The following is a 15,763-nucleotide window of genomic DNA, read 5'->3' as shown; positions in this document are numbered from 1 at the left end:
ATATATATAGATTAATAAATAAATAAATATTAAAAACTCCTGTAATTTACTTTTTATTCTGCAACAATCACATTTGAAAATCCAGAAGTGAAAAGGTACTATCCATAACCACCGTGATGGGTAGAGTTTGCAGGCAGAACTTCATGCCATCTTGTCCTTTGATATTAACTCAAATCCTGAAGAATTAAAAGTGATTCCAAACCCCCATGACCTCAAACTTGCAAGTTGGTCTCGGTTGCTTGGGCTGTGCACTTGCACACTCCTGTGAGCTGGGCTGGGGTGGTGGGAAGGTGTTTAGGAGAAGGTGAAACACCTCTGTTGTGTTGTGTTTCAGCAGAGAAGCAAATCATCAATGCCTTTCCAAGGGTGAACTAGTCAGGAAGCCGTTTAAGATTCCGGGGTCTGGCAAAGGAGAGGTAAGTTGTGGCTTGTTTGTTTTCTCTTTTATTTGAAGAAAGGGGGAGAAAAACCTTATTCTGCTAGTTTTCTCTCAAAAGCTTTGAAGAAGTGGACTATAAATTAGCACAAGGGCTGCTAGACATAGGGAAGGGGGATATCACAGTATGGCAACCTTCACACCTTCTCTGAAAAATAAAAAGCCCTCATGACATTAGTGCGTAGCAGCTCTGGATGAAAAGGATCTCACAGTCCTGATGGCAAACACTGTCCAACACAGTCTTGTCTTGGTTTGGTTTAACATACTTTTGAGTAACATCCATGATTGTCCATTTTCACTGTGCTGTCTTGGTTCCTGTCTTCCCTGGTCCTTTTTTGCACTAGATATAATAATATTGTGTCCCCTCCATGGGCTGCAGTGTCACTTAGAGATGTCTTAGGGCTACGCTATGATGCCAAACATCACTAGAATCTCCTTTTTATTTTAAAACCCTCTTTTTGTTGTTTTTTTTATCCTTTGGTCAAGCAGGTTCCCAGACCGACCCATAAAAAGAAAGCCCGCATGGCGCGGACGCGCTCCGATTTCTTGACTAGAGGTACTTTTGCTGATGGGGAGGGGGATACGGAGGAAGATGATTGCGGTGGCTATTTTGAGTTCCTTCTCTCCTCTGAGCAACCTCCTCATGCCGGGGCGGTGCCTGCAGCCCGCCTGGGCCAGGCCTGTTACAGTGACTCCGAAATGGTAATTTTTATCAGCGTGGTGTGGGAAATGGAATAAGGGAGCAAGTGGAGCTGCGGGAGCCTTTCTTTGCTAATCTTAGCTGCACTGATCCCTCCACTGCTTCTTCTCCCACTCCCAAGGATGCTGTAGATGGGTAAACTGGGCGAACACAGCTGACAAGGATGTGACATGGGGAAATCATTTGCATTTCTTGGCCATTGCGGTGTTTTCTGGCTTGATTGGGTATCAGCTATGATTCTACACCTTTCCTGGAGCGTTGCAACTTGTACTGCACAGCTACCTATTTCTTTCTTGGGTTTTTTTTAACCTCAATAGCAAAGTCCCCCCAGGATCCTTTTACTCTAAAAATGATCTACACACATCCATAGAAAAGATCCAATCAAATATTGTCCAAAAAAGCAACAGACAGCAAAGAAAACTGTATGAATCTTGCACTTTCTATTACTTTTGATTTAGTATCTTTAGCTACAGTATCCTATGATTATTCAGTCCTCAATTATTGGAGTAATGATGGCAGATGATGTCTTAAAGAAGGCAAAACCATGCAAACTGGGCAATAAAAATATAGTGAGAATGAAACGTTGGGGTTTTTAAAACCAGACCTACCTTCCTGGCTTTTTCAAGCTCAGTAACTGGTGTCCCTTGGCAGGTCCATGCTACATGAGCCTGCACTGCAGAGCATTTGCATCTCAGGCTTAATCTCCTGCCCAGATAAGCTGCCTTTCATGAGCTGACAGGTTTCAGGAGTGGAGAGGCCAACAGCTTCCAGCCAACTCCTGTTTTTTTCCTGAGGTGGTTGAGATGTTCCCATAGAAGTGGTACAAACACCAGGAGTTGTCTCCTGCCCTAAGAGCAAGTGAAGAGTTGAGTAGAGCTGCCTTGCTCTTCCACTCCAGCTACGGGGCAGGATGTGGAGCTGAGTATGAAACTGAAGAAAAGCAGGAAAACTGAAGTCAATGATGTATTTTATGCTACAGCATTGCTGTGGGTCTGGCAAACATCTTGTGTGATCCTGAAATCTGCTTTTCCAAGAAAGGCAGATGGCCAAGGAGGGCTTTTTGTGACTTTTCTGTTAGCAGCTTTTATTATAAAGGATCGTTTTTTTCCCAGGATAATTTCATCATTGGAAAAGGGCAGATATTTACAAATTCCATGAATTTTTAAAGTTGCTTTTGACAAATTTCCAGGGATTTTGAGCCAGGAATACTCAAAACCTGATTGAACGACACAGCTCTGTGAACCAAGATCGCTTGGCTGCATCTTTGCACTTCTCCCTGCTCGTAGGTCAGGAAAGGGAGAGTTTTATGTAGTGAAAAGCCTGGCCAAAGCCCTGGCCAAGAAGCTGCGTCATATCTGGAATGCTGTGCTGTTTTCCTGGAGGCTGCCCTCTTACGAAGGGCTTTTTTAACTGTAGAAATCTTTCCTGCTGGGATGCGAAAGGTGCTGGGCTGGTGCTTGGCAAACTCCATCCTTGGGGGGAACATGGCTCATTGGAAATGCTCCTTGGGACTCTGCTCACCTGGTTTAACAGCTCTCATCGCATGCAAGTAGTAGTAGTAATAGCTGTTTCTCATCTCTCCTGTATCCTCTTCTTCCCTGCTCTCCATCACTAGCTCTAACTGGTGGTCGGCACTTTCACCTTGTGTGTAGCTGAGTTTTGCTTTCTAGCAAATGCTACCCATGAAGTCGTGTGCTCAGCAATACCCTATGTCTGTATGTCGTGACAACATGTACAGTGTTTCCATCTGTATTCTGTATTGCAGGTTTGGGACCAGCCCTTTGGCTTTTGGCTTTTCTGAGCCAGGATTGCCACAAGTAGCAAAATTTAGGGACTACTTATTCATATTCATTAGCAGAGGCTGGTTGGGTGTTGCTTGGGAACAGCCTATGATAGAGCAATGCTGGTGCATGTTGGTTTGGATACAAACTCAAGTAGGTTGGTATCTCTGTAGACACATTCGTTGTGTCTTGTGATGTTCACATGAAGACGAGTCAGGCAGTGACCATGCATAGGCTGGTTTTTGTGCTACTCAGTAGCTTATTCATACAGCTTCTACCCCCCAGCTGTGACTTTCCAAAAAAAGCCTCTCTTAATGCTCTGCTCAGTGGCCAAGGGCTGCTGGATGGATGAAAGAGAGATCTCATGAAACCTTGTGAAGCTGAGCATGTGATGGCTCACCAGCTGCACTGGGTGAGAACCTGCCTGGTTTGCCCATTAGTTTCTTGACCATCAAGTTAATGATTGTATATCACCATCTGGTAAGTAGAGGTCCACCAAAAACTGATGCTCCTTTCCTAAGTCTGAGGTATCCCACAGCAGCAAAGACCAAGTGCATCTTCAGCCAGAGCTGAAACCCAAGGTGCACCAGCATATAAGATGGCTGCTGAAAGTACACTTGACTCCAGGGTACCTTTAAGGCTAAAGGGCTTCCTGACAAAACCAAGCCTTCAAAGGTTGGTTGAGTTTTTTAGCTAGTGAATAGCTGAGGATTAATCTACCTTGCTGTTAGACAGGTCCAAGGGGGAGGAATAGCTCCTGGCTGAGGTCAGCGCATATTAACACCCCTTCAGTTTTGCACCTAAGCCTGGAGAGCTTTCCTGCAGTGGATAAATGGAAAGCCTTGGTTTGAGAAACCACAACACAAATACCTTCTGAATGTAGCCTCCTTTGACAGAGGCTCTTAGAGAGAAGCACCTGGATAATGAAGCAGTCATTTTGCTCCATACTAAAGCCACCAACTGGCAAAAATCCATCCAAAGTAACTGTCACCACTGACCCCAAGGATGCCTGAAGAGCCAGCAGTGAAAGAAGATCTCTTTTCCTAAGCCATTCAGAGCAGCATCACACTTTAGGAAGCTCTTCAGTGCAGCATGTAGTACTGCTGCCTGCTCGGACAAGTCACTTGGCCATAGTTCTTTCTTGCTAGCATGGGTGGCTGAAACAGAGGTTGCTCTTGGTCTCTTCTTCACCCAAGGAACAACTTCAGACCCCCAGCTATTGTCATTTACCCATATGTGATGCTTTGTGGTGTTCCATGTCTGGGATTTTCTGGTGCAGAGGCTCGTCTTGACATCTAAGAAGGTTTCACATCCGTGTAAGGCCAATGTCAGCACATACCAGTGTGCTTTAACTGGCTTTGAAATACTAAAAAAGGGAGTAAATGCCCCCACAAAATATTTTTAAAAACCCAAAAACCAAAGCATTGAAATTGATTAAGAGGTTGAAATTACTGAAGAACAAAACTATGTCTTCAGGGGCAAATATTTATACAGGTGATTTTGAAAAGCAAGTAATAAGTTTGGGCTGGATTATAATAACTTTTATGGTTTTAAGGGTTGTTTTCCAGTATCCATCCACTATTTATGTGGATCATCACCTGAACATAAAAGCAGAAGGAAGAAACTGTTGGTTTAGGCAGTTTCTTTCTTTCCCAGTGGCAAGTCTGCCTTATGTGCTGCCATCTCCTGACTGGTAGACAGTTTAGTCCAGGGATGAAAAATGAAACGTTGAGAAAGAGTAAATCTGGGATATGTGACTTCCCCGTGGTCCATATTTTATATCATTTTATTTTCAATATTTTTCATAAAAGAAAACCCACATTGCGTTCAGCTGAGACATTCAGCTACAGGAGATATTTGACTGTCATCTCCTGAATCCTTTCATACAACCTGATTTCCTCATGCTGAAAGTCTTTCCTCCAGAAGGGCAACTCTGAAATCATAGCTACAGTTGGGAAAAAAAAAAGAACAAAAATGGCTATATTTTTTAAATACATCAAAACTATTTCTGGGCTGTTTCATGGAATCCTGTTAGGTTGAATTATTGCAAATTCATTTCACCCTTCAAAATGATCCCAGGGCATTTACGTGTTGGCCAAAGCAGAGATCCTTTGTGTTGAACTTGAAAATCTCTTATTTCTAGAGGGTTCATTTTGACTTGACTTTAGCGCAAAGACTTTGGTGGGCTTTTCTGTAAAGTCCTCAACAAAACTTGGAAGAGGAAGCTCTGCTGGGACAGATCCATGTGGTTGAAGGTGCCTTTGGAGCTGGGAACACCACAAATCACTTTTTCATGGCTAACATGGCTCTTCTGGGATGAAGAGTTGGGCTGCCCAGACCACAATGGTGGAGTGGTTGTGCAGGCTGAGTGATGAGGACCCATGGCTTGGTGCGCCCCAATTTTCATCATTGGTGGCTCAAGGAAAAAGAAGGTTGGATCTCAGTGTAGAGTTGGAACAAGGGAAATGCTTTTCTTTCTTAGGAGTCATGAAAAGATCTCTCTAGTAGCTAGCTCAACAGGACTGCAGGTTTTCACCATTAGACAGGTAGAGATCATAGAATCATAGAATAATTAGGGTTGGAAAGGACCTTAAGATCATCTGGTTCCAACCCCCTCTTAAATAAAGACTTAAACATGAAATACCCAGGACCTTAAGATCATCTGGTTCCAACCCACTCTTAAATAAAGACTTAAACGTGAAATACCTTATTTTTTCTGGGACAAACTAAAAAACAGGTGACACCCGAAGAGCTGTCCCATTTTTAAACGCTTCATGCTTGGACTTGTTACAGACAGTGCAGCGATTTGCCGCGGGGGAAGGCCAGACGAAACTTCACAAAACCATGTCTCAGGGGGAGATCGGGAAGCTGGTGGCCACACAGAAGAGCCTGGCTTCAGATGGGAGGTAGGAAACATGGCTGGAGACGGGAGATGAGTCCCTCCTGTTTCATTCTTGCTCTCCATCACCTTGCTGAACCACCCTGGCTCCTTTGGAGCTCCGCCAGCCAAAGTTGTTACTCGTCCCACCTTTCCTACATGGCTGTAGACATGCCCAATTAGAAAACACATCCTGTTGTCCTGACATGGGCCCGATGTCCCATCCCAAACCACCCAGTTGCATGCATGAAGCTCAAGTTTCTTGCCTTTCCTGAGGACAAGTTGCCTGGTTTTCCTGGTAGAAGTTGTTTGTATTTAGCTCCTCCTCAAACACCATGAAGGTCGGGACATTTGGGGTAGTTTTAGGTAGAAGGACATTTCCTAGTTAACACAGTTCCTCTTTCCACAACTTATTTCCAGGCCTCAGCGAGCCAAGATGAGGTTCTGGGTGAAGGGAAAGCAGGGGGAGAAGAAGACCTCACGGGAGAAGCTTGCTACCCAGTCTGAGCTACTGGAGCTGTACGTGGAGCAAGAAGCCCCTGGCAGGGAGGTCATTGCTGGTTTGCAGCTTAGTGAAGGTAAGTGGTGGGGTGGCATGGTGCTGATGGTGTAAGGAGCAGAGAAACTGTGTCTGGTCTCATGGCAGAGGGAAAAACTAGTGTAAACCTGGCTTTAGGCTGCAAAATGTAGGGGCTTGGGCAAAGATGTAGAAAGGAGGAAGGCTGGTTTATCTATAGGGTATCTGTAATGGGAGTATCATGTATGGTGGTGTGGTCTAGCTGAGGCTGCTTTAGGAAAATTATTTGAGAAGCTGCACAAATTGAATGTCCATGCTAGTTCATGTCTCTTGAATTCATGGACAGTGACAACCCAAAATGATGGCAAGTAGGTTAAAGGGTGGGATCCAGAACAGGTCCTAGGAGAATTCCATGTCACTAATCCTCCTGGCAGCTGTCTGGACATGGACAGATGTTTCACCTCTTGATGGAGGAAATAACCAAAGGAGAAATGAGATGTAATCTTCCTATGAGTACCACACAGTGCTTTTCCCCTCCCCAGGTTTGCACCAATGCCCATCTCCCTGGTTTAGTGGTAGAATTCTCTTTCATCTACTCTTCGATGTCTGTCCCCCTTTGTGATTATCACCCGTAGAGTTGGGTCCTCACCACCTGACCCCCCCGCGGAGCCCTGAGCTGGCTGGTATCTACCGACGGGAGTTCAAGGAGAACAAAGAGCCCTCTCCCAAAGTGAAACGCAAGCGCAGCGTCAAGATCAGCAACGTGGCTCTGGAACCCGTGCAGTGGCAGAATGACTCACTGCAGATCATAACCAGCGCTAGCGACTTGAAGAGCATGGATGAGTTTCTCCTGAAAAAGGTAACTCCTTAATGCTCCAGCTAAATCTTTAGAGAACTCAAAGAGCAGATGGAGGCAAAAAAGCCAGAATTATCCTGGGGGAAGCAGTAGAATCCGAATGGTTTGGGTTGGAAAGGACCTTATAGCTAATCCAGTTCCAACCCCCCTTCCATGGGCAGGGATACCTTCCACTAGAACATGTCACCTAAGGCTCTGTCTGACCTGGCCTTGAACACTGCCAGGAATGGGGCAGCCACAGCTTCTCTGGGCACCCTGTGCCAGCACCTCAGCACCCTCACAGGGAAGAACTTCTTCCTTAGATCTAACCTGAACTCATCTTGTTTCAGTTTAAACCCATCACACCTTGTCCTATCACTATGGTCCCTGATGAAAAATCCCTCTCCAGCATCCTTGTGGCCCCCTTCAGACACTGGAAGCTGCTCTGAGGTCTCCACGCAGCTTCTCTTCTCCAAGCTGAACAGCCCCAATGTTCTCAGCCTGTCTTCATATTGGAGGTGCTCCAGCCCCTGATCATCTTTGTGGCCTCCTCTGGACTTGCTCCAAAAGTTCCATGTCCTTCTTCTGTTGAGGACACCAGAACTGCAATACTAATAATTCATCTAGGGTGCACTGCGTGCACCAGGGCAGACTTGTGAGAGAAGGTGGCACACTTCAGTGCCTCCATTGCTTTGGGCTGCCCCACATCAGAAATGGGTGATCTCAGAGGGCAGGAGTTGATGGCTGCAGGGAAATGCTCATGTTTCTAGTTTGCATGTAGGAGAAACCACATTGTAATCATTATTAACGTCATCTGCCTGTGGCTGAGCAGCTGCTTTATCTCACACAGTGCTCTGCTGCAGCACAAGTGGCATGGGTGAATAAACCCCTTTGGTTTCCCAGATGAATGAACTGGATAATGAGGACAGCAAGAAGGACACACTCGTGGATGTTGTGTTCAAGAAAGCGCTGAAGGAATTCCGACAGAACATCTTCAGCTTTTACTCCTCGGCGTTGGCAGTAAGTGACCAGTTGACGGGTAAGAACTTCCACCTCCAGGAAAAATGAGACGCTCTGTGTCCTCCTGGAGGTGGAGACGTTGCTGAGCCATCCCTTCCTGGTTTGCTTATCCCAAAGGATGGATGCTCTTCCTTTATATTCAGTCCCATGAGCTGTAAATCTGGACTAACTCTTACTCTTTAGCCAGCTCTTGACACATGTTGTGTAGAGATTTCTGATCTCCTCATTACATTCAAACGGGAGATGACAGTAAGTCAATGCACTCTGCAACCCAAAGTGTCTGGAAGCCTTTGTGTTACATTTATAAGAGGTGGAGACATCTGAGGAATGTGTACCTCTTCTCTTCTGCTGCTTCTGAATTTGAGCAATGATTGCTATGGCTCATGATCACAGTGATCAAAACCAGCTATTTTATTGCCCAGATTGCATGAAAAGTTCCCTTTAAGACTTGGTCTGACACTTAACATCCTCTTGCTCTGCACATTGAGAAGCCACCCTTCCAGAGGTCATGAAACAACTCTCTTAGGTGATCCGATTTTCCTTCTTTTCAGGAAGGTCCTTTCCTTCGGACCTTCCCCGAGTGGTTGGAAGCTGGGCAGGCTGATATGATTGTCTAAAGGTTAAGAGGCAATCTGGGCTGTATAAAAATCACTTCTCTTTTTGCTTCTGTTCCCTTAAAAGATGGATGATGGGAAAAGCATCCGCTATAAGGACCTCTACGCCTTATTCGAGCAGATTCTGGAGAAGACCATGAGACTTGAGCAGAGGGACTGGAGTGAGTCTCCAGTTAAAGTCTGGGTCAATACTTTCAAAGTCTTCCTGGATGAATACATGATAGAGTACAAACCCCTGGACTACACTGCGGTAAAGGTAGTTAGTACTTTTCTTAAGCCACTTGAAGATTTGGGAACTGTCTTTCCATGGGGTTGTGCTCCCTGTAGACACATGGGAACCAGTGTTGTCTTCTCCTCTACTTTAAGCTGAGGTGGACAACATAAGGGTGATTCATTGGTTGCGTTTCAGTGGGCTCAGCAAACCCAGTTCACATCAGGGCTGAGCTGGGCTTTGGCAAATGCCAATGTGTAGATATTGTCTCCAGGGTAAAGCTGCAACCATCTATGGATGGTCGGAAAGGCAATTCCTGGTGCTTCTTTTTTCAGTTTTGGGGGATTTTGTCCAATCTTTGAGGTAAAGTGAAAGAGATACAAGCCTTCCTGGTCTCCTGACCTCTTCCAAGTGACCACATCACCATTGGTTGGGTTGCAGAAGAAGGGGACATGGGCAGTGGCTGTCCTCAGCGTCTAGGTATAGGTTTTAGTACAGTCAGAGCTTGTAGTGTGATCTCCTGATCTCCTCACTTTCTGCTCTGTGTTGCCTGAGAGGACAGCCGTGGGGTCTCAGGCTGGGCTTGGGAGATGGTGTTTATTGTACAAATACCCCATCTTCTGGCTCTTTTGCTTCAAGTCCACCCCAGGCTCCTCTCCAGGCAGGTTTTCTTCAGAGCAGAGTGAGCATCAGCTGTGGCTACATTGCTGTGCTGCATTCTTCTCAGGTGTCTTGCATGAGATGGGAGATCAGGTTACTGCTGCAGGACTTGGAGCTAGAGCAGCAGCTAATCTCAGCTCTGGGATGAAGATGAGGACATTTGTCCAGGGGATTTCTGAAAACAGGGTGATCCATAGGAGGGTTTTCTAGAGTGACTCTCCTGGGGCTGCAGGTGCACTGGAGAATGGGGTGGAAAGCAGTGAGCAACATGAGATACGAGCCCTTTGTACACTTTACCTGGGGAAATTGGCCCTAAATACACTTAAATCTCTTTCTAATACCAGGTGCCAAAAACAGAACGAAAAAAGAGAAGAAAAAAGGAAGCAGATGTGGTGAGTTGAGCACATTAAAAAATTAATGTCCTTGTGGCCAGAATGATGAGCTAGCTATAAGAGACCAGCTCATGACACATCCTATGCTGAGATCTGAACATCACACTGTAATGAACATGCAGCTGTGAAAGGATGTGCTAGAAAGGTGGACAGGGGTGGATGCGTTTTGTTTGATCAAGGGTCACTGTAGGTTGTTCTCTGCAAACCCATCCCACATCAGTCAAGACAGTAAACATAATGTCAAGAGTTACTATAGAAGAAGTCAGAGCAAAACAGAAAGTATTGTTCTAGGTTTCCGCATAAACTTACAATGTGTGGTTTACATCTCTAATATCAGAGAAGTAGGAGATTACATCTCCTTTTTTCCTAAAGGATCTGATAGCATTAGGAAGGATGCAAATGCAAAGCAAAAAGGGGCCATGGATGCATGGAAGAATCTTCTTAACATGAAGAAGTTGACCAGCCAACCTCAGTCAAACACCATTTCTCACTTGCTTGTGTGATGGTTCAGTTCCCATAACGGCTGGATGTGTGTTTGGGTTGCCTGTGGGGTTATTGGGCCGAAAAGAATATAAAAATAGCAAATAAAAGCAAATAACAGCTAAAATGTGGCGAGCTGACCATGTTCATCTCCTCGTTTTGCAGCACACTAAGCATGCATCTCCTTTTAATCATCACCCAGCCTTTATCATTGCAGGTGGAAGAGCACAACGGTCACATTTTTAAGGCGACCCAGTACAGCATCCCCACATACTGTGAATATTGTTCCTCCTTGATCTGGATAATGGACAGGGCTTCTGTTTGTAAATGTAAGCACGCTCTCTTTGGTCTGTTTTCATGAGTTTGTATCACAGTGATGAGCTTCTGCATTTTTAAAGGTGTTTGCTGCGCTTTCTTCCAGCTCTCAAATAATTTGTGTTTTTTCACATTAAAAGATCTTTTGGGACAGATATTAAGACTTTTTGAAGTCAACTAGTAAGTCCATCCCAGCAGCCCTTCCAGTCCTCATGGTTTTGCAGGGACGAGCTTTGCATGTTACACATCTTATCCCATAAGGTCCTATGGTCATCCCATAGGGTCAAACCATATTTGTCACGGTAAGAAGGATGGTGGAGTCAGGTAGGGCAAACGTGCCCTGCAACTTCAGCCCATAGGATGCCTGTAAGTCTCATGACCACAGTGAATTCATCTGGTTTAGCCTATTTGGCCTCCAGGCACATGAATTTCTGGGGAGCTCAGGAAAATGGAGGAGGATCAATGGGAAAAAACGATCCATTGCTTTGGATTTTCCAACATTTCTGTGATTAAGCTGAAAGTATCAACCCTGCGTATTTCAAGCTGAAGCTCAGAAAAGGAAGAATACAGATTAGGTGCTACTTCCAACCTCTGTGAGGGTATTTTGTTGGAGCAAGTCCAGAGGAGGCCACAAGGATGATCAGGGGTTGGAGCAGCTCCTGTATGGAGACAGGCTGAGGAAATTGAGGCTGTTCAGCCTGGAGAAGAGAAGCTGCGTGGAGACATTAGAGCAGCCTTCCAGTATCTGAAGGGGGTCACAAGGATGCTGGAGAGGGACTCTTCATCAGGGACTGTAGCGATAGGACAAGGGGTGGTGGTTTCAAACTGCAACAGGGGAAGTTCAAGTTAGACATTAGGCAGAAGTTCTTCCCTGTGAGTGTGGTGAGGCGCTGGCACAGGGTGTCCAGAGCAGTGGCTGCCCCATCCCTGGCAGTGTTCAAGGCTAGGTTGGACACAGGGGCTTGGAGCACCCTGCTCTAATAGAAGGTGTCTCTGCCTCTGGCAGGGGTTGGAACTGGATGATCTTAAGGTCCCTTCCAACCCAAACCAGTCTGGGATTCTATTTCTGATAACTCAGAGTGACTCATGATTATTTTCCAAGTTGATTTATCAGAGGGGTTTTAATGTTTCAAGGACTGAAATATGGGACTTTTAAAATTCATTTATTTCTGTTTGTTAGAGTGGATCTAATATAGATTTGCCCCCTGGAAACTGCAAATTCAACATGCTTTTGACCTTCTGGTCCTGCGAGGAGCTACTCAATTCATGTTAGTTAATATTTTTCTAGTGATCTGACTTTTTGGATTATTAAATCCTTCTTTTCTTCATTGCAGTATGTAAATATGCTTGTCACAAGAAGTGCTGTCTTAAAACCACAACCAAGTGCTCCAAAAAGGTAAATGTCTCTCATTCCTTTTCTTTTCATCATCTTTCATTTTCTTTCAGATGGTGAGCCCAAGCTTGTATAAAAAATGTTTGCAGGCACAGAACTTGATATAATACTGGCAATAACCCTCCTTCAAGCAGGAGCTTGTACTAGAGATCCCTGAAGATCTCTCCAACTGGCACTTTGGTGTTTGCATGGGCACTAATGCAGCGGTGCGTCACTATATATCTGCCCTATCATGAAGCAGATTATGCAGTGATGTTACCTGCCTTTTAACCACACTGAATCATAGAAAGCTGTCCTTCAGCTTACAGGACTTGGAAATGGAGGGTTATCCTTAAATGTAGGATTATTCTTGGAAATAGGTGTTATTCTTAACCCAGCTGGTCCCTGTTGAGGCTCACAGCACAGCCTCCAAACAGCGGCAGTGCAACAGCTGAGCAAGGAAGTGCTCAAGCACTTGCCATCCTCCTTAGAGAGGAATTAAGTATTGTGTGCTGGGTTTTAAGCATATGAAAGGCAGTGAATGAATGTAGCAGGTCGCTCTGGCTGATGTGAACCATCAGGATGTGGAGATTTTTCTTTGAAATAGTTTATTTTGTGCCCAAAAGAATGATAATACAGCCAGGATAATAATGTGTGCAAAGCTTTGTCAGCTTCTTGTGAGGCTCCTTGAGGAAAAACAGCCTTCATAAGGCTGCATGATTATATTTTTCCCAAGAAATAAGCTTAATGTATACATTGAACATATATATATGTGAATATACTTGTATTTTGAATATATATAGTATTTTTGCTGTACTCCTTCCCTTTCTGGGAGTATTTCTGCAAAAGCTGGGAACACCTCATATGAGTTTCTGCTCTAAAATCTGGGCAGTTCAGTGAGATCTCTGATTACTTTGGGGGGAGAAACTCAGAGGTGCTTGGACTTATCTCGTTTCTTGGGGTATCTCTGCACAAGGAAGTTTTTGTGCTGTACCCAAGGAAGCAAGTTCACTGTAGCCTTCCCCCTGGGTGGTTGGAGTTCCTTCTCTAGGAAGGCTCTGGCTTGTCTGTGCTTGGTGGGTTAACATTTTTAATGTTGTTTTCAGTGACGGGGAGCCACAAACCCTCTCTTATGCTTTGAGAAAGAGGTCTTTATTTTCTGGCAACGGTTGATTTTGTAACTGTTAGCCTTGTCCCAGACTGGATCTGTGGTGAACTTGAGCAAACGCCAGTTTCATCTCTCTCTATGACCATGGAATTGCTTTCACCCATGCTTCATCTCCGCGCTGCCCACTTTGAGTAAAGCAGTACATGGCATCATGTTTGAGCAGCAGGTGATGAATTTCAACTGGTAGCTGAGACCAGGTGTTCCTGGGGTGGGATTTTTTTCCCTAAAACAGGAAACAGTGTGGGCATCTTCCCCACATCATCTCATAAGGTTGGCAGATCAGTGAAAGGATGAGCCTGAATGGGGAAAGCAAAGATGCAGGAGTGATTATAAGGGCAGCCATGACCTGGGTCATGGTCACCACCATCTTGCTGATGAATGGGTTGCAGCATATACCATTTCACATTCCTCTTGCTGGCACCAGGCATTTGTGTTAATATTTCACTTGGTCTTTTGAATTTTCCCACTCAGAATCTCCCATGCAGGAGGACTTTGTCCAAATTGGAATGTGCCAGTTACCCAATCTCCAGTGAGTGTTTGCAGCCAGCAAAAGGGTCTTTCCTAGCAGATGTAGATGGAGTTTTCATGCTCTTATTTTAGCATCATGTTTGTTCACAGACATTTTGTAATTGCCAATGCTGCGAGTTGATCTAAGTCCTCAAGATTCAGATTTACTTGTTCTGCTTTGTGCACCCTCTTTGGGGAGTGAAATCATTCCCGGAGATGATGCCAGAGAGGCAGGAGGTGGAGGAGGACCATGCCTGGCTGCATTGGCTCTGCCAGGCTGAGAATACACCACAGTTGGGTGGTTAAAGAAAGAAGATCCAAAGTTTTATGATTTCAGGTGCATGCCCAGAGACCACCATAGCATTTCAAGACGTAATTGCTGGCTGTCCTTCAATAGACTGACTTGCACATCACCTGGATCGGCTGAAGAAGCCTGAAGGGCAGCCGGATCCGAGCGCTGCACCAGCATTGCTTCCTGGAAGGATTTTAGACCACTTTTTTCCCTTTTCCTCCTCAGTATGACCCCGAGCTGTCATCTCGGCAGTTCGGTGTGGAGCTTTCCCGCTTGACCAGTGAGGAGCGGGCAGTGCCGGTGCTGGTGGAGAAGCTCATCAACTACATCGAAATGCACGGGCTGTACACAGAGGGCATTTACAGAAAATCAGGGTCCACCAACAAGATCAAGGAGCTGCGGCAAGGACTCGATACAGGTAAACAGATGGGGAAAAAACATGCAGGGAGAAAAGTCTCTGCAACAGCAAGGCTGGATGTGAGGAAGATGGAATGCTTCATCAGGATGAAACAAGGGAGTGGTCCTGCCTTCTTTCCTGTGCAAGTGGTGCTTTCACATCTCCAACAAAACTCAAGTCACCAGCTCATGCTTTTTGGGTGCAGTACCTGAAAAAAAGTAATTCTGGTTGAGGGAAAACACTGCCTTACTTACACTGTAGCAATCGATGCCAGCAAGAAAAGAAATCCTGGTTCAACCCAAGGTTCCTTGCCCTGGAAAATGCGTTTCTCTCTGATTTTAACATGTAGAGCTGAAATCAGGTGCTGGGTTTCTTGCCATTGAACACAGTCTGGTTTTGGGGTGGCAAACAAACATTTTTATTGTAGAGGAGTAGCTTGTCATAGAATGGTTTGGGTTGGAAGGGACCTTTAATGGTCACCTAGTCCAACCCCCTGGCTTCACTAATGGCTTCATATCAATCGTTGCCTCTTGTTTTTTTCTTCTTCCTCAATCTGTTGTCAAACCCAGACATTGATAATGTGAATTTAGATGACTACAACATCCACGTCATAGCCAGTGTGTTCAAGCAGTGGCTCCGAGATCTGCCCAACCCTCTCATGACCTTCGAACTCTATGAGGAGTTTCTGCGGGCGATGGGTAAGGACCCTCCTTTGGTATCCCATTCCCTTGGCAGAGGGAAAGTGTGGCCTAACTTTTTATTTAGTCTTTGGGCCCAAACCAGCTAGTTTTGCCAAATTACATTTACTGGGTTTCACAGTCTGGGTTTTTTACAAGAAGCCACAAGCAGTTCAGTCTCACCTTTGGTGGCACACATTTGCATCATGTTTCAGCAGATTTCAACCCAAACCATTAGCCAGCAGATCCATCTTTTAAGTATCGAAAGTAAGTAAGTGTTAAGAAGATGTCATTTTAAATAGGAGGAAGAAGTAGAAGCTGCCTCTAAACACTGCTGCTTCCTCTGCAGGCCTCCAGGAGAGGAAGGAGACTGTACGGGGAGTGTATTCAGTCATCGACCAGCTCTCCCGCACGCATCTCAGCACCTTGGAGCGTCTCATCTTCCACCTGGTGAGGTACGTTGAGCAGGTATCCTTCATACTGAAATCACTAAGATCGAAAGAAGGTGGGC

The 15,763-nt window shown here is 45.3% G+C and overlaps 1 protein-coding gene across 1 annotated transcript in view; it reads left to right on the top strand.

Annotated features, from left to right (window-relative positions):
* Window positions 1-334: 334 nt before the first annotated feature.
* Window positions 335-15,763, top strand: part of MYO9A (myosin IXA) — a gene marked incomplete at its 5' end in the record, with an annotated part of 21,111 nt that continues 5,682 nt past the window's right edge. Inside the window, 13 exons of the mRNA XM_010016615.1 lie at window positions 335-416; window positions 926-1,138; window positions 5,711-5,823; window positions 6,216-6,373; window positions 6,948-7,171; window positions 8,051-8,167; window positions 8,849-9,037; window positions 9,997-10,044; window positions 10,742-10,853; window positions 12,174-12,235; window positions 14,404-14,596; window positions 15,145-15,273; window positions 15,602-15,707. Of these exons, the coding sequence (XP_010014917.1) occupies window positions 335-416; window positions 926-1,138; window positions 5,711-5,823; window positions 6,216-6,373; window positions 6,948-7,171; window positions 8,051-8,167; window positions 8,849-9,037; window positions 9,997-10,044; window positions 10,742-10,853; window positions 12,174-12,235; window positions 14,404-14,596; window positions 15,145-15,273; window positions 15,602-15,707 (1,746 nt within the window). The remainder of the gene's footprint in view (window positions 417-925; window positions 1,139-5,710; window positions 5,824-6,215; window positions 6,374-6,947; window positions 7,172-8,050; window positions 8,168-8,848; window positions 9,038-9,996; window positions 10,045-10,741; window positions 10,854-12,173; window positions 12,236-14,403; window positions 14,597-15,144; window positions 15,274-15,601; window positions 15,708-15,763) is intronic.

Source organism: Nestor notabilis, unplaced genomic scaffold, assembly GCF_000696875.1.
Source record: "Nestor notabilis isolate BGI_N333 unplaced genomic scaffold, ASM69687v1 scaffold26136, whole genome shotgun sequence".
NCBI lineage: Eukaryota > Metazoa > Chordata > Aves > Psittaciformes > Psittacidae > Nestor > Nestor notabilis.
This window is presented reverse-complemented; position numbering and strand designations above follow the sequence as displayed.